This window comes from Betta splendens, chromosome 6 (genome assembly GCF_900634795.4).
Source record: "Betta splendens chromosome 6, fBetSpl5.4, whole genome shotgun sequence".
Taxonomy (NCBI): domain Eukaryota; kingdom Metazoa; phylum Chordata; class Actinopteri; order Anabantiformes; family Osphronemidae; genus Betta; species Betta splendens.
This window is the reverse complement of record NC_040886.2, coordinates 14,577,372-14,593,531: the sequence shown is the minus strand read 5'-3', so window position 1 is coordinate 14,593,531 and position 16,160 is coordinate 14,577,372. Positions and strand designations below refer to the sequence as shown.

General features: G+C 47.9%; 2 protein-coding genes and 1 non-coding gene across 4 annotated transcripts; 1 reads left to right on the top strand and 2 right to left on the bottom strand.

Moving 5' to 3' along the window:
* Positions 1 to 34: 34 nt before the first annotated feature.
* LOC114857381 (ETS domain-containing protein Elk-3-like) lies at positions 35 to 6,372 on the bottom strand. Its single transcript, XM_029153795.3, has 5 exons — positions 5,999 to 6,372; positions 3,943 to 4,151; positions 2,918 to 3,706; positions 1,454 to 1,576; positions 35 to 783 (listed from the first exon to the last, which is right to left on the bottom strand). The coding sequence occupies exons 2-5, from the start codon at positions 4,147 to 4,149 to the stop codon at positions 685 to 687; spliced, it is 1,218 nt and encodes a 405-aa protein (XP_029009628.1). The 5' UTR covers positions 4,150 to 4,151; positions 5,999 to 6,372; the 3' UTR covers positions 35 to 684.
* An 898-nt stretch (positions 6,373 to 7,270) lies between these two features.
* Positions 7,271 to 12,592, top strand: hal (histidine ammonia-lyase). Of its 2 annotated transcripts, XM_029154712.3 has the most exons (20): positions 7,271 to 7,601; positions 7,755 to 7,815; positions 8,026 to 8,053; positions 8,133 to 8,207; positions 8,292 to 8,364; positions 8,452 to 8,518; positions 8,629 to 8,666; positions 8,778 to 8,903; positions 8,986 to 9,125; positions 9,278 to 9,325; positions 9,475 to 9,622; positions 9,725 to 9,820; positions 10,053 to 10,111; positions 10,206 to 10,286; positions 10,387 to 10,452; positions 10,542 to 10,707; positions 10,898 to 11,032; positions 11,887 to 11,995; positions 12,097 to 12,166; positions 12,256 to 12,592. In XM_029154712.3, the coding sequence occupies exons 1-20, from the start codon at positions 7,355 to 7,357 to the stop codon at positions 12,385 to 12,387; spliced, it is 1,965 nt and encodes a 654-aa protein (XP_029010545.1). In that variant the 5' UTR covers positions 7,271 to 7,354; the 3' UTR covers positions 12,388 to 12,592. The 2 variants fall into 2 exon arrangements, with proteins under 2 accessions (XP_029010545.1, XP_029010546.1); XM_029154713.2 differs by lacking the exons at positions 7,271 to 7,601; positions 7,755 to 7,815 and having other exon boundaries at positions 7,829 to 8,053; positions 8,452 to 8,478.
* A 1,163-nt stretch (positions 12,593 to 13,755) lies between these two features.
* Positions 13,756 to 13,843, bottom strand: trnay-gua (transfer RNA tyrosine (anticodon GUA)). The gene is given in 2 exon segments: positions 13,756 to 13,791; positions 13,807 to 13,843. It is a non-coding gene; the product is annotated as a tRNA-Tyr (tRNA).
* Positions 13,844 to 16,160: the final 2,317 nt, after the last annotated feature.

The following is a 16,160-nucleotide window of genomic DNA, read 5'->3' as shown; positions in this document are numbered from 1 at the left end:
GGTGTTTGGATTTGTTTTCAGATGACGCCTGGTATCAAGCATTCAATGCTTTTTATTGAAAATGACAAGACATTCTTCACAATACAAAAAAAATATACAGAATACATACTGTATACCAAGTCCTGTATAAAAACATTACAAGCGTTACAAAGGATTTTCTATTGATTTTGAAATCTCGTCTTCAAAGTTTTTGAAATACAGAGGAAACGTAGGACAAGGCACAGCCGGTACTATCTGGAAGCATAGTGCATACATTACATAGAATACCACACAAGTGACACTAGGTTCACGTTGTGATCAACATTTGAAAAATACTTTTTTTTTTTAAACAAGATTAAAACTATGCTCTCTGCTGAAGGAGTGGCCAGCTAGCCGTCTGCAGCTAGCCGTCTGCAGCTAGCCGTCTGCAGCTAGCCGTCTGCAGCTAGCTGTACATCACTGTTGTCCATTATGGACAGGGTCGTGTAGAAACGTGCTGCACTTTCTCACAAAGAGCCAGATGTCTTACAGACACAGCGGCATATGGCTTTTAACAAGTGCTTTCACCCACTGGACTTTAAAGCAAGTGCAAAAAACTGAGGTCACACACCGTCTCGGGACTTTTGTTAAGCTAATTTTTGGGGCGAGATGACGGAAGATGCTGATGACAAATGAGGAAGATGGGAGCCTTTGACGGGATCTGGATCAGGACTTGTGGGAGGTGGGGGACAGGAGCAGGGAGGAGGGTGTTCCTTCCAGGTTTGGCAGGGGGACCGGCATGTGTCCGTTGATTAGACTGGGGAACTGTGGAGGAAGAGAAAGGGGCTCAGCGTTAGAGGAGGGGACGGAGGCTCTGTGAAAGCTGCTTTCCGGTGAGGAACCGCAGCATTGTCACTGTTCGGGTTTCCTGTTTTTTTTTGTTTTTTATATTCATTGTCTCTCTTCCTTTTTCTCCGTGTCCCCTGCACCTCTACAGAAGAAGAAGTTAAGGGTATTTCTGCACAAAGAATCCGGTACAGTGTGTCTGTGGAGGGGGTTTGGTGTGTGTGTGCGTGTGCGATTCACAAATGAGGAGCAGCACTCAAACCAGTCCACCCTGTTCAGACTGGTTCCCCTGGGTTCAAACAGGAAGTATTCACAGGATTTCCTCTCCCTCTCACCAGCGCTGAAACAGGACACCTCCGCTGGACACGCTCACTGAGTCTCAACTTGTTGCACGACTCTTTCTGGCTACTATTTTACAGAAAACCTTGTATGAGGTTGATGATCAGTGTTTTATACTGGAGTCGTGTCACTGCCAATAAGCTCCAATTCAGGTCTGGGCCATTAAAACTGAAGCCACTACTGACTTTAACCCTTTCCACTGAAACCCATGGGGATTTCACACCTGTACAGACTCACAACCTTCCCCTCATCGCTCAAACACCTCCTCCTGAGTACAGGTACACAGTCCAACCTCCAACCTTGGTCTTACCTGGAAGAGGGAGCCGTGGCCCTGCAGCCGGGCGGGACTGAGCGGCCCGACGGGACTCAGGCTGCTCCAGAAGTGGATGCCTGATAAGAGCGGACTGTGAGCCAGCAGCAAACCGGAGGGCGTCTGTGAGGGAGAACACAGGAGAAGGTTCCTCTGAAGGTTTGGGTAATGCAAAACATGCGAACGCTAAATAGACGGTATTGGCGTTTGGAAAAACAAACTGACGGAGCAGGAAGGAAGTCTGTGGTTTCTCCCCCAGCACAGGGTGACGTGGTGAGGTAAGGGGGTGGGGGTTGTTGATTGGAGGGGGGAGGGGAGTGGGGGGACACCAACGCTAGGCTAGGAACACCCGCTGGAGCGAGAACATATGAAATCAATTTCTCCCCCCCCTCCCCTGGTTGCCTCCCCCCGCCCTCCCCTGTGTCACCTCGGAGCCGTGCGCCGGCGCTGAGCGGGGACCGGCCCGTTCCCGTTATTAATGGAACCATTGGAGCATATGGCATCACTTAGGGCCTCTGTCATAGGCTGAACGTGCAGAGGATTTGGGTAAATTGCTTGTTTTCCCCTTTTTCACGTCCGAGCCGCCAAAGCGGAGAGAGAGCGGGGTTTTAATGCCTTTTCCCCTGATCTGGAAGGGCTCCAATGTAAATGAATTATTAACCGATACAGATTATTCTCTACTGGTTGATCCTCGAGGACGAGCGTCTGGGATGAAGCCAAGATAAGAAACGTCACGCTTTCATCAAGAACCTTCTGTCCTGCGAGAGCTTCAGACTGAACAATCTAGCGCGTTCGGCGCGGTTTTCCTTTTGTGTCTCGCTCACGTTAATTTGAGAACAGTCCGTAAACATTCCGGCCGAGCTGTTTATTGAAAGGTTTCATCACAGTCCAAACACAGACTGTGACGCGTTAAATTTAGATTATGTAAAATTTCTTCCTGACTAGATGAAACCATGTACGATGGTGACTCGGTCGATCCCTCTTAGAATTTTTCATATCGTTCCTTCTTTTTCCTGGAAATTGTGTCTGAAGTGACCATTTGAATAAATATGGTGCTGGTGTTTGCACCAACACGTGTCTGTATCAGATGTCTGCCGTTGAACGCTGTATGGATGCACGTTCCCTGTCGTCTGTGCCGGTCATGCCTCGACGCAGGAGGCTCTGGAAGCACTAACTGCGGGTGACGTTTCGTTACTATCGAGCTCACTGCACAGAAGCCCCGTCCTCTCTGGCTGCTTCTAAATTATTGAAAGCTGAAACGCGAGGTCTTGTGAGAATGTGTCATAGTGGAGCGCCGGGGCGTGTGGACGTGTCCTGACTAGACGGCGCGAGAGCAGGTTCTGGAGCCGGCTCGGGTGTGTGCGGGTTGCACCACGCCGTCGGTGGTGTTTCCTAGACGGTTCTAACCCGCACGGAACGGGTCGTCGCCCCTAGAACCGCCTGACAGGAGGCAGGACGTCTCACCTGGGCCGTGAAGAAGGCGGGCGTGAGGGACCCGGAGGGCAGCGCTGGGCTGTTGAGGGCGATGGAGCCGATGTCGCTCCCCGTCAGCAGCAGGGACGAGGCGGAGATCTCCAGAGCTTTGGGTTTTTTGCTCTTCGGCGGGAGTCCATCTCCTTGGTTACTGTTGCTAGAGCTACTCCTGCTGCCGCTCCTCTTCTCGGGAGGCTGCAGGGCGCGCTCCCGGTGCCCCGAGGAGAGGTTGAGGGGCTGAGCGCCCTGGTCAGAGTCCTCCTCCTCCTGCTTGGCTGCAGGCGTCCAGCCGTGGCCGCGCTGGGGGTGGGGGGGGGTCGGGGACTGGGACTGGGACTGGGACTGGGACTGGGAGCGGGCCTTGGGCCTGGGCAGGACGTGGGCGTCGGCCTTGGCGCAGGGGGGGGGGCTCCTCTCGCTGGCGTTGCTGCCGAAGCGGATGACGGAGCGCGGCTCCTCCGGGCGCTCCCGCGCGGCGCGGAGCAGCCCGGGCGGGTTCTGCAGGGAGCTGATGCTGAAGGAGGAGTAGAGGCCTGAGCGGAGGTAGTCGTTCCGACAGTGCTGGGCCCCCAGGGCTGCCAGGGTCCTCCTCCCCGCCTCCTCCTCCCCTTCCTCTTCCTCTTCCTCCTCCACCTCCAGCTCGGGGCTCTCGCCTTCCTGAATGGGGAACTTACCGGAGGCCAGGCCCATTTCGACCGCCTGCGGGTCCATCTTCAGGATCTCAGGGAAGGACACAAACTTGTAGACAAACTTCTGGCCAATCACCTTCTTGATGATGTTCTGTAAAACACGGCCATTGACAATTAGGGGAACTTCACACGCGCTACGCTAGAAAAGAATTCAGCCAGCTAAGGCAAACTGCCACCGTGAAACAGAGCTCCACTGTGCGTTTGACGAGAAAGAGGAAGTGGAAGTGTCTACTGGGGGAGGCTGCGGCTTTACAGAGAAGCACAACAAAGACCTTGTGGCGGTGCTGCGCAGGTGTGGAGCCTTGTAACAGCGGCCGTGGCTCTCACCTTGTCGTAGTAGTAGCGCAGCGCTCGGCTCAGCTTGTCGTAGTTCATGTTGGTCTTGTTCTTGCGCAGCCCCCACAGCTTGGCCACTTCCTCTGACTTCAGGAGCTTGAACTCGCCATCTGTGGACGTCCAGCATATCAGGTGCTTGTGACTCTGGTCGAGCAGCAGCTGCAGCAGGAACTGCCACAGAGTGATGGCACTGTCCATACCTGGAGGTGTGGGAGGATACAAAGGTCAAAGGTCATTTAGTTCCCCCACATGTCACTTCTCAGCCTCTGTCCGTCCCCATTATTTAATACCGTTTGATTAAAAAAAAAGATCCAATGCTTTAAATCTCTTCCATCTTGATTTCCGTCTCTTCCCGTGTGTTTACTCCACGCAGGCAAAATTAGGTTAGCGGCTGAGGAGCGACCGCCTGTTTGAGCTCTAACATGTGGTGCAGGGACAGACCAGACTGCTGATGAATGGAACAGTGTGTGTTAAAGTGTAGTGTAATGTAGCAGCGGCGGCGGCGGCAGCGGAGGGAGAAAAAAAATCGCGAGGAGGAACAACAGCTCAAGCCAGAAATATGCTGCGGTTCAACCTGGCCCCGGCTCCACAGGAAGAATGACGGGCCCAGGGTGGGTTATTCCTTTAATAGAGGAATGTGCAGCTCAAAGCTCCTGTCTGCTACCAGGCAGTCGTGCTGTTTATCACTGCAGACTCCACAGTGGGATGGAAAGGAGGCGATTCATCCATTGGGCGCTTAATAAATTAATGGCTCTGCGTCACTCAGGTTCGGTTTTGGCATCAGACATGAACATCGCACAGATGGACGTGAGGCGCTGATAGAGACCGATGCTCAGGAAACTCTGATAACAAACGGGCCTTTCGAACGCTACGCGCAGTATCTCTGTCCGGAGAGGAGAGAGAGAGCGAGAGAGGGAGGACTGAACTCATTTCCGACACAAGCGGTCCCTCGAGTTTTCCATCCGCCATGTGAAACTACAAACCTGTCAAAGTCAGGACTTCCTCCTATTCTGCGTCCAAGGACGGATGGGGGGGGGGGGGGGATCCCACAGCAGGGGAGCGTTTCCCCAGCACTGCCACACTTCCCACAAAAATCCCACGGGGGAGAAGGTCAAGAGACACGGCTCCACCCTTTTACCCACTCTGACCCAGGCTTTGGGTCGGTTTTTAACAGCACCACGGTTCGGCCCGTAGAGAGGTGGGTTCTAAACATTCACCTTTGCGGGATGCTGCGGCTCGCACAGCGGACCCGGCGCGTGCCGCATCCGCTGTGGGTCCGCGGAGACCGAAACCAGCGATCAAAGCCACAACGACGCTACTGACACTGCGTGAATGTCACAAGAACCGGTCGAACACGCGGCGGCTGCGCCCCAGAATGAATCCGCCACGGTGGAACTCTTTCTAGGAACAACCGTGCGGTGGGTTCGGTCGGGGACGAGGCGTCCCGCTGCCGACGCTCGTAGTCTCGCCGCGCACACAAAGCCGTCCAGTGTGTCGGCCGAACGGAAACTCCTAATGAGATTAGATGCTGTGTGCACGCATTACTTGGCCATGACTAAATCTGCTCTCTTCCTGTTCGCAAGCGGTACAGAATTCAGGGGCCCGTGACAGATGATGAACCGAGGACGTGTGCGCCGCTCGCCTTTGTTCGCCTGCCCGTTCTGGACACATTGTAGCCTCCGTCTTTGAGTCTTTCTCCCTCGGAGAGGCTACGAACGCGCCCCGGAGTCGAACGTTGCGGTAACGGTCACGCAGAGGTCCGGACCACCGCTCTGCCCCACTGACTCATTTTCAAGATGTTGCTCGGACCGGAAGTCGGCACAACCGCGTCCGCGTCGAAAACTGGACTGATACAGTGCGAAAATCTGAGAAACACACTCGATGCGAAGAGTTTCGCACAGTGTGGAAACTTTACAACAAAGACGGTTCCCGTGAAGCGCGAGCGTCGTCGCTCGCCGTCGGTTCCTGCGTTATTTCGCTGCCTACGAGCCTCCAATTAGCCAACAAAGCGACGTTCACAGAAAGACGTCCCATTACTTCTCCTCACCTGCGATCTGTGACTCGGTCGATCCCTCCTCGAATCTCTACGATGAATCTTGATGGATTCCTTCTTTTTCCATGCTTGCTTCTGCGCTACACAGTTGTGCTGGACTGAAATAGGATCCTGCGCTTTTTCTTTTTCTGAGCAGGAAGTTGGAGCAGGCAGACACAGAGCCGGCTGACTTCCTCTCCCCTACGATTCCCCAGGCAGTTTGCCGTCTGTGTAAACACACTTTTCCCCCCTCCTCTTCTCTCCTGCCTGCCCACTGACGGTCAGCAGCGGGCCCGCTCCGCGAGGGCACACATGGGCGAACAAAACCTCCCACCGCCCGTAAACTAACACCAGTCACCAGACAAGTGTGGTGGTTTCAGGCGCGCCTCGTTACTCCGAGCACCTCGATTCACGCACGGGTTTAAAAAGTTGTTTGGACAAAAGATAAGAGGAAGTTAGATGTGTAATGTATAAAAACGCATCCCATGAATATAACAATGCACAAAGTCTTACAATTCTGTCATATACACACAAAGTATTGGACAATAAACTTGTATAAAACATCTAATTACATAACGATTCTGATGAGTAATTTATTCCCAGTTTAACTGAATTGCACTTACTCATCCAGGTGTTTTAAATATTTTGTGAATTTTGTGACTGTACCAGCTAATGAAGTTTTCTTTATTAGCTAAACATGTGTTTTGATCGTGTTTTACTTTTTAATGCAACGTGGTTTCATGTATTCTTAACAAATCTAATCAAAAGAGCAGTAATTTAGGACAGACAGACAATGTCTGTCTGCTACACGCTGTGGAGGCAAAAGGCTTAACAAGTAGCTAAATGCACAGCTAAGTATGACTAAAATGAAATAAAATGAACAATCTGGAGGTGTGGTTGCACCGTTGCGACGCTTTGCTAATTCAACAGGTGAGTCACAGGTGTGCTTCTTCCTGCTCTGACATGTCCATGCAGCCGAAGAAAGCCCTGAACAGGAAAGGCCTGTCTGACTTCATCTATTAGCAGTTAATTTGTAATTACATTTATTATTATTGTATTATACATTTGGGCAATGAACGGACTGTGCTTTTGAACCCTCTGACCTATAGGAGAGCGGCACAAACTGCACTTCACGTTTGAAAGCCCGTGTCGTGTGCCGCGGCCCCTTTATTGTCCAGCGTCCAGCTCAGCACTGTCCAAACATGTGCGTGATGGACCCGTGGGGGTCAGTGGCCCCCGGAGGTGTGACACCGATGAGGAGGGACTCACCAGCGGCGCATCTTATTGGCGAACGCGCTCTTTGCGACCGCGGGTGGAACGGCGGAGCGCGGCGCGCAGCTTTCACTGTATCTGGAGTCGTGCTGTAGCGCAATGCCTCGTTTTACAGTCCACATCCGAGACGAGTGGCTGGCGGTGCCGTGCCGGGACACCACCTACACCGTCGGGTGGCTGGGACAGGAAGCTCTTAAACGTTACATTAAGAACAAGCCGGACAACGGGGGCATCACCTCTGTGAAGGACACCCGCTTCGTTGTGCGCAGGTGTCAGGGTTTGGGTTTGCTGGACGCGGATGACACAATCGATGACGTACTAGAGGATAATGACTTTGTCGAGCTGGGTAATTAACATATATATGAAAAATATACGTATTAATAGTAATAAGTGTGCACAGTATGCATCAAAAACCATTTACTGTAAGTGGAACGCTTCAAGCTCTATACATGTAAGTTGTGCGTAATTGCGCATATTGAAATAAATGGTGTGTTTCCAGCTATTGAAGGAGATACCATGTCTCCTGACTTCATCCCATGTGAGCCTGGAGTGTCCCATATGTATCCTTACACCTGTGTGCCATAAGAATTAGTGGGTGAAAAATAGAAATCTTGCTCGTGCCACTAGATTGTTTTGAGTTTCCAGTAAAACTGATTTTGGAAGAATAAAATAGAATCTGTGATATATTTAAAAACATATAGGGTTTTTATGAAATGTAAGAGTTTATGGAACACTGTTTGGCGGAATGTCACCCTTAAACTGTGACATAGCACAGCAGCTTACAAAGAACCTGAAGAAGTGAGTATTTCCCCGTTTTCTCCAAACATCTGAACGCATTTACAGCCTCCACACATTCAGCTCACTTCTTTCTGTACAGTATATTTTCCTGGATGGCAACAGCCTGACATCAACAGATTTGGTCAACTTAGGCCGGGGACTCTACAAGATAAAGGTAATGATCCACCTTCTGTTTTGATTGGCGTGTGGCGACTTTTCCCTCAATGTAATCAATCATTGTCTCCACCAACACTTTCAGCTGACTCCGGAGGCGGAAAAAAAAGTCGTGCAATCCAGAGAGCTTCTGGACACCATTGTCAAAGAAAACAGAGGTTAAGATTCATTTATGAGTAAATGCTTTTAATGTAACGTGCAATTCATTGATTTTTTAATGCAGACCACGCTCTCTGTTCTTCCAGTTGTCTATGGAATCACAACAGGCTTTGGTAAATTTGCACGAACGGTCATTCCTGTCAGCAAACTGAAGTAAAAACAAGTTTCACAATCTATTTTCTTGGTGACCTAAATATAATCTGTTAAAAGAATGAATCCTCTCCTATTTGCTGAGTGGTGTCTCTGCCTTTTTAATTCCACAGGGAGCTGCAGGAGAACTTGGTGCGTTCACACTCAGCAGGTAAAACTGTCAACGGAGTAAAGCTAATTTCTCCAGTACAGATGTGGAGCCAGGTACCGGCCTTCAAGAGCTTCTGCATCATAATCATTAGTTCTGTGCTGTGGTGCACAGGTGTGGGAAACCCACTGAGTCCAGAGAGGACCCGCATGCTGCTGGCTCTGAGGATCAATGTTCTGGCCAAAGGCCACAGTGGAGTCTCTCTGGAAACCCTTCACGCCATGATCCAGGCCTTTAATGGTGATTGTGACTTGTGAGTTATGGATCAGGCCCTGTGGAAGCTGGCTGTCGTGGGCTTTATTGTGTCTGTTGTGTTCTGCAGCTTCCTGCCTCTCCTTCGTCCCAGAGAAGGGCACGGTGGGTGCCAGTGGAGACCTGGCGCCCCTCTCTCACCTGGCCCTGGGGCTGATGGGAGAGGGCAAAATGTGGTCTCCCAAGAGTGGATGGGCCGATGCCAAATATGTAAGACTGCAAACAATAACTTACCTAAAGCTGCAGGAAATGTACCCTTTGATTCTAGGGGTGGAAGGCTGCAGGGCCCGACAGAAAAAATGTTTGCTTCCTGATGACCCTTGACCTTTTGCCCGTGTTGTCTTCTTTTCCTTTCTGGACAGGTCCTAGAAGCCCATGGACTGAAGCCAATAACACTGAAGCCTAAAGAGGTGATGCTTAAAATAATAATGTTAGCTTTAAAAAGTAGAGAGTCATGTATAAATACCTTGACAGTAAAATTGCACCACTGTTGCTCATCATTGCAACAGTCCCTATAGAAACTCGGGTGCATCCGCTAGAAAGTCTCCCTTTTCCTCAGGGCCTTGCTTTGATCAATGGGACTCAGATGATCACCTCCCTGGGGGCGGAGGCCGTGGAGCGAGCCCAGGCGATCGCCCGGCAGGCGGACATCATCGCTGCGCTCACCTTGGAGGTGCTGAAGGGAACCACCAAGGCCTTTGACAGCGGTGAGCCCCGGTCTCCAGCGATGGAACCCAATGGATCAATAGAGCAGTAAAGGTTCGGCACCTTGCTCACCATCTGTCCTTTTCTGGCGCCGCTCCGCGTAGACATCCATCTGCTGAGGCCTCACCAAGGACAGATGGAGGTGGCTCGACGCTTCTGCTCGCTGCTGGACTCTGACCACCATCCGTCCCAGATTGCAGGTCGCATAACAAAGCCTTGTTCTACAGTTACGGGTTGCTTGTATATCATTTCTATGTTTGTGGGTCTTCAGTCAGAACACACACATCCACAGAGGTGTTCTCATAGCACTGCCCCCAACGCTCTGCAGCTACATTGGTTACGTTGGTCAAACGCAGAAGCTTTAATTGCCAACATTGACATGTTGCCTGCATTGCATCCTTATATATTCTGGTGTTGGTGTATTTTTCCCAGAGAGCCACAGATTCTGTGACCGGGTTCAGGACGCCTACACCATGCGATGCTGTCCTCAGGTAGCCTCAAGCGGGGATCATTTTGACGCTAACAGGGCTTTTAGAATCGCAGGGGACATCACCGTGAGAGGTTGACGTCTTTTTCTGCACACAGGTTCATGGAATTGCCAATGACACAATAGCGTTTGTCCGCAACATCATCAACACAGAAATAAACAGTGCCACCGACAACCCTGTATCCTCATCCGCCTTCCAAACCACAGATTAGCTAAGTTCATTGGACACTTTGATCTCTCTGCTCCACATTCTGTTATCTTTCTTAATGGCTGCACAAGATGGTGTTTGCAGAAAGAGGTGAGACCATTTCAGGTGGGAACTTCCATGGTGAATACCCGGCTAAGGTGAGTGCGTCACCTCATCTGAGACTCATTCTTGGTATTTCTTGTGGACCAGGACCTTCCACTTTTTGACCGTCCTGTTCTCTTGACAGGCTCTGGACTTTCTAGCCATTGCAGTCCATGAGCTGGCCTCTATCAGCGAGAGGAGGATCGAGAGGTTGTGTAACCCCTCTCTGAGTGAACTGCCTGCCTTCCTGGTCACGGAGGGAGGACTCAACTCTGGCTTTATGATTGCTCACTGTACTGCTGCTGCATTAGGTTAGTGTTAAACAAGGACAATGAGGCAGAGCTGTGGAAGCAAAGTAAAACTAGTGCATTGACGCATTTAGGTTGAATACAATGGATTTAAATAGGTTAGGAGTATTTTAATGAAAATATGGCATCTTATCATTTATGTGTGGTGTCATTTTGGATCCCAATTTACTAAATCAGTTTTTATTATTTCTAGTTTCAGAAAATAAGGTTTTATGTCACCCGTCTTCCGTGGACTCCCTGTCCACCAGTGCAGCCACAGAGGACCATGTGTCTATGGGAGGCTGGGCTGCTAGGAAGTCTCTCAGGGTCATAGAGCACGTGGAGCAAGGTAAGTCTCCATCTATCGCGCATTTTACTGCCAGTGTGGAAAAAGAAACGAGGGAGTAGTCGCTTTACAAGCTTTGAAAGCCACCGTTCCACAGAGGCCTCCTCCCGGTTCTGCTGCAACAAGTGTAAGTTCAAAGGTAACAGAGAACAGCGTCAGTGAACACGGACTAAACCTGATGAGCAAACATTTGCACGGTTGGATCTCAAAGCTCACGAACTGAGCGGTTAAATATAAAACGTCAAGCTTAAAAAAGCCTAATATACACATTAAAGTACACGGAAATAAATCACTACTTAGTGGGAATTGTTTCAAAACCCAAAGGGAAGTGCCGACAATGTTAGTTTTTCTATTGTTTTAGGTTTTATTTTCAGTGGCTACAGAAAAAAAATGAACAGCACTTGTTAAAATGGAACACACGCACATTCAACTACATTATGGCGGAAAAAGCAGACAGTTGTAACAACTGGCTGAACCACCTCCACCAGAAATGACCTCAAGCAAAGTTTTCATAGTCGCGGATTAGACCAGCACAAAAACCAAGAGGAGTCTTGGAGCATTCTGTCGACAGAAGGCTTCACTTCTGCAGAGCCACAAACACTGTGTGATCCGCTGCACTGCTCGTACACAGAAGAATAGATGCACACGTATGATTGTTGTGTAACACTGTTGTGTCCAGAAGCTGAAGGCTGTAATTATTCACCAGACACAGTAAATATTACCTGACATGGTGAATAATTACCGCTCAAACAAGGTCCCACTCCAACCGGATCCAGTGGAGATTCAAAACATGGAACCTTTGCACATCACTTAATAAAGAGCGGCACTTTAACCTGTATCGTGTTTTCTGTGATTAGTTCTTGCTATCGAGCTGCTGGCAGCCTGTCAGGGTATCGAGTTCCTTCGCCCGCTTCGCACCACCACTCCACTGGAGAAGGTCTATGACCTCGTGCGCACCGTGGTCAAGTAAGTCAAACAGATGGAGTCAGGGAACACGGCTTTGAGTCCAGTGGATTTATGTAGAGCAAAGTTGAACCTCGCTGACTCTGCTCTTGTGTCTGTCGCAGACCGTGGATTAAAGACAGATTCATGTCTCCAGATATTGAGGCTGTTCACCGTCTCATAATTGACCAGAAGGCAAGTGCTGACATTTACACCTGAAAGTCGTATCCACTGAACGTATGCAACAGCTCCTCAGTGATCTGGCGTGAATCTTGTCCACTCAGGTGTGGAACGTGGCCAAGCCTTACATTGACAAGTACCAGTCAGAGTACATCCCCGAGTCCCGCCCGGTGTCTCCCACCGCCTTCTCCCTGGAGACGCCAGCATCGCCACGGAAACGTGTCCGCCATGAGTGAACGCAGCCGCGCTCCACCCGAAAGGCCAAAAGCGGCATTTAGAACCTAGTGAATTTGAATAACTGCCGCACAATGTTGTTTTTATTGTAGACTGGAATCCTAGTTTCATTTTGAACATATAACTTGATAACTTTGTAACTCTGAACTTTACTGTATATGTACAGTGGCCACATCAGTTACACCTATAAAATGTATTGTACTCCAACATACCTGCTCAGTCGTATTCTTTTCTTTACGCCGTCAGAGAGGTCGTGACAATCAAAAAACATTTCATTTATATGTGGATTTTGCAGTCAGTGGTCATTGGCAGCATTGATATCTTTTACAAACGTGAAAAAGAATATTAGAAATATGTTGGAATTTTCTGAGCACAATAAACTGCGCCCATTTACTAAACCAGATTACAGTGGTCTGAGACAGAAATGTTAATAATCTTTACTGTATATCGAAGAGTATAGAATTTGTAGAAAATATAAAAGTGGCAGATCTTTAATTTATTTTAATTTATTTGGAAAAAGATGCACACACTATTGTTAAATATTTAAATATTAACATTAATTTCACCCAAAAGTACCAGAGGGACTTTCATAGACTACAAGACAAACAAACATGCCAGTGGAATATCTAAAACACACACTGCTCTCTCTCTGTAAACAAAGAAGATGGCTTTAACAAACTGTTTCTGTACTTTATGTTTGTTAAGCTATTATAAGAAAAAAGGAGCTCACTGGGGTAAACAGGATCTATGTATGCAGCCTGAGAAGATGCTGCCATTCTGCAGCCAGGTGGGAAACACCTGAGAAGAACTAAACTGATTCTCAGACCCAGATGGTTGTCTTTGTCAACAAATACAAAGGTTACACAAACACTGTTTAAGGACACAATTCTGTTCTACACAGACACAGTGTATCTCAACAACAAAGACACTTTGTGTTCAACTTAGTCGCTTTATGGTCACAACTTACTGCAAACACAATATGTAAAATGCACCGATCAGTTTTTAATGATAGGCTTTTCATTCAGTTTTTTAAGTTGTGTAATGCTAAAAAACTAGCAAAACCTAAATATTAATACATAGAAACAAATTAGTGGTATTTATTTATTTGTTATTTTTGCATGCTTAACTGTTTTATTTCTACATTCATTCATTTACTATATATGTATATATATATATATGTATATATATATATATATATATATATATATATATATATATATATATATATATATATATATATATATATATATATATATATCTTATGTTTCGCCTTACTAATTTGATACAATTCAAAACGGTAGCGATGTAGCAAATGACAGCAACAGTGACATCATTGCAGAACAGTTTGTGTGCGGGTAGAAAAAAAAGTCTCCTTCGAGCCGGAGTCGAACCAGCGACCTAAGGATGTCAACGTATTACCACTACAGTCCTCCGCTCTACCAACTGAGCTATCGAAGGGACGATACCGAGAGCTGCCACACACGTTTAATAAAAGCTACAAAAAGAGCACATGTAGCACAAGTAGGCGTCTGATATCACCAGTATTGCCGTTGACGTGTTAAAAAAAAGCCAATTGGCTCAAAGTAATTTAAACTTGTTTGAAGCTAGCGAGAGAAGCTAGCGTAGCAGCTAACCATACCTGTACCTCGCCTTCCTCGCCTCTGGATGGAAACGCTTAATCTCTGAGGCGAAACAAAGAACAGTCGTGTAATATGACAGATTGTTCAGCGCTCCAGGCTCGAATTTCTGATATTTATACTCGTCTTTGTGTAAGTACATAATCTATTGATCCCTATTTATTTAGTTGAATCTGCTTTACTCGCCATTGCTATGTCCCACTTTAACCACTAGATGGCACCGGTCAGTTAAATACAAAAGACTGAGACTGAACAGGTGGTAAGAGATATATTGTGGTTTTCACCAATGAAATATTAATACTATAAATTGTTAGTAATAATGTGTATTATGCATATTTTTACGTTTGGTACTGTGAACAGAAATGAGCGATTGTTCTCCAAACTACGAACACGACCTGCCGTCTTTCGGACCTTCGCGCGTCTTTACTCATCCAAAATGGAGACGTCCTTCTTGCCTTGACCTGTTTGACAGCAGGGCTGCATGTTACTCGTTAAGCACAGCAAGGTCACGCCGGTGAGGCCGCACGCATTCCTTTCGTGACACAGGCAGACCCCGATACACAGACTTTCTCCATCCTTTACTGAGATTACCGTCCTGTCCGTCCCGAGCGGAGCATCCATCCAGAGGCAGCTATTTAACCCCGTCTCCCCGAGGGAAAGAGGCTGACAGGCGGCTCCTCAAGACGAGCGCCATCAATCAGGCCGGCTAATAAATGGCTTCTCAACAAAAACACAACCGTTATCCTACATCTGACACTGACTTTCAAATAGTTTGTGGCTTTTTTACACTGTTTTTCCCCAATTAGGTCTATTTAAATACAGTTTTTACAACTAAAAGGCACAGTGCATGTGCAATTTTTTTTGAGGAAATGTCTTGGTTTTGCTGAAAGACATCTTTATCATTATTAACAGCTGTTAAGGTTTTCAAACATACTTTTTAAGGTCATTATGTCTGTCACATCCTCCACATGCAGACACTTAACCGATAACATTATGAATGGGCCGTGACCCTTACCTGACTTGTATGAAGGTAAAACCTCTATTGAGTTTGTTTGACGATGCTGTAAAATATCTGCATTGAGGAGGTTTAGAGGATTCACACAGATTCAACTTAGGGCAATGACCCAGAAGGATAAGAACGTAATGAAAGACAGATGGAAAAGCCGCAAAGAGAGGGGAGTCAGAAGGTGTTGGAGCCTCTGTTCAGTGCCTACCCTCTGGACAAGCTACCTGCCCTCCTGCCCTGAAGCATGTCTGGCTTTTTGTCTGGCTTTTACAGGACAGTAGACAGATTACTTGCAAGGGTTGAGACGGTCCAGTGAGTTGAAGGTTCAAGGCGTCATGGTCGCCTGGAGGAGGGAGGTGACCATATCCTTTTACAGTCTGGAAATAAAGCAGGCCAGCGGAGGTGGAACGGCCCCACGTGCGTCCTTTCATTGGGCCATTAGACGTTAGGCATTGGAAGAGCACAGCAGCAGCGCTGGTCCAGCACTAACCTGCAGGGCGGTAATTTAACACAAGGAGGAGCATTTCATCTGGCTACTGTAACCACTGGCCTTAAATTCCTACATGATGCATCCATTGCCTCATCTCAACAGGACAACAATAAACCTTTCCTGGTTATTACGCTGTTCCTTAAGGACTCCTGCTCCAGTTGCATGGAAGGAAAACAGCAAGAAGCTTGAATTAAAGCCAGGAAAGAAATTTGTTTGTAGCCGGAATTGCTTTAATCCTAAAATAGGGGTTTCACCAAATACTGCATCATTTCCCATGTTACTCCTGGGATTTGAGGGTCAAACAACAAGTGTGTAAAGAAATAGCTCAAAGGACTCCCCTCTTTGTCCTCACACCTTAACTAGAGGCAATTTTAAACATCCATGCAAATGTAAAAAACACTCAAACCATGTTTTCTTTAATGAGAGGAGGCTGTCACTGTGATGAGAGTTCCAGTATTTCAGGAATGTCGTGATCCGTCAAGGCCAGGGTGCCTCGAGGAAGAGGCTGAGAATGGTCATGACCTTATTTCTCCTGCTTTTACACTCACACGAAGGAATGACTCATGTGACACGCCGCATTCTCAGTGAGAACGTATTATCATGTATTCACAGGTCTGATGTCCACACTCGGCAACATTGTTC

Excerpts from the sequence above, each read along its gene's own strand:
- LOC114857381 (XM_029153795.3), bottom strand. The coding sequence starts at position 4,149 with ATGGACAGTGCCATCACTCTGTGGCAGTTCCTGCTGCAGCTGCTGCTC. Across the intron at positions 3,707-3,942 it reads TGCGCTACTACTACGACAAG|AACATCATCAAGAAGGTGAT; the intron begins GTGAGAGCCACG and ends CGTGTTTTACAG. Across the intron at positions 1,577-2,917 it reads CCGCCTTCTTCACGGCCCAG|ACGCCCTCCGGTTTGCTGCT; the intron begins GTGAGACGTCCT and ends TCTCCCTCACAG.
- hal (XM_029154712.3), top strand. The coding sequence starts at position 7,355 with ATGCCTCGTTTTACAGTCCACATCCGAGACGAGTGGCTGGCGGTGCCG. Across the intron at positions 10,708-10,897 it reads CTGTACTGCTGCTGCATTAG|TTTCAGAAAATAAGGTTTTA; the intron begins GTTAGTGTTAAA and ends TATTATTTCTAG. Across the intron at positions 11,996-12,096 it reads CTCGTGCGCACCGTGGTCAA|ACCGTGGATTAAAGACAGAT; the intron begins GTAAGTCAAACA and ends TGTCTGTCGCAG.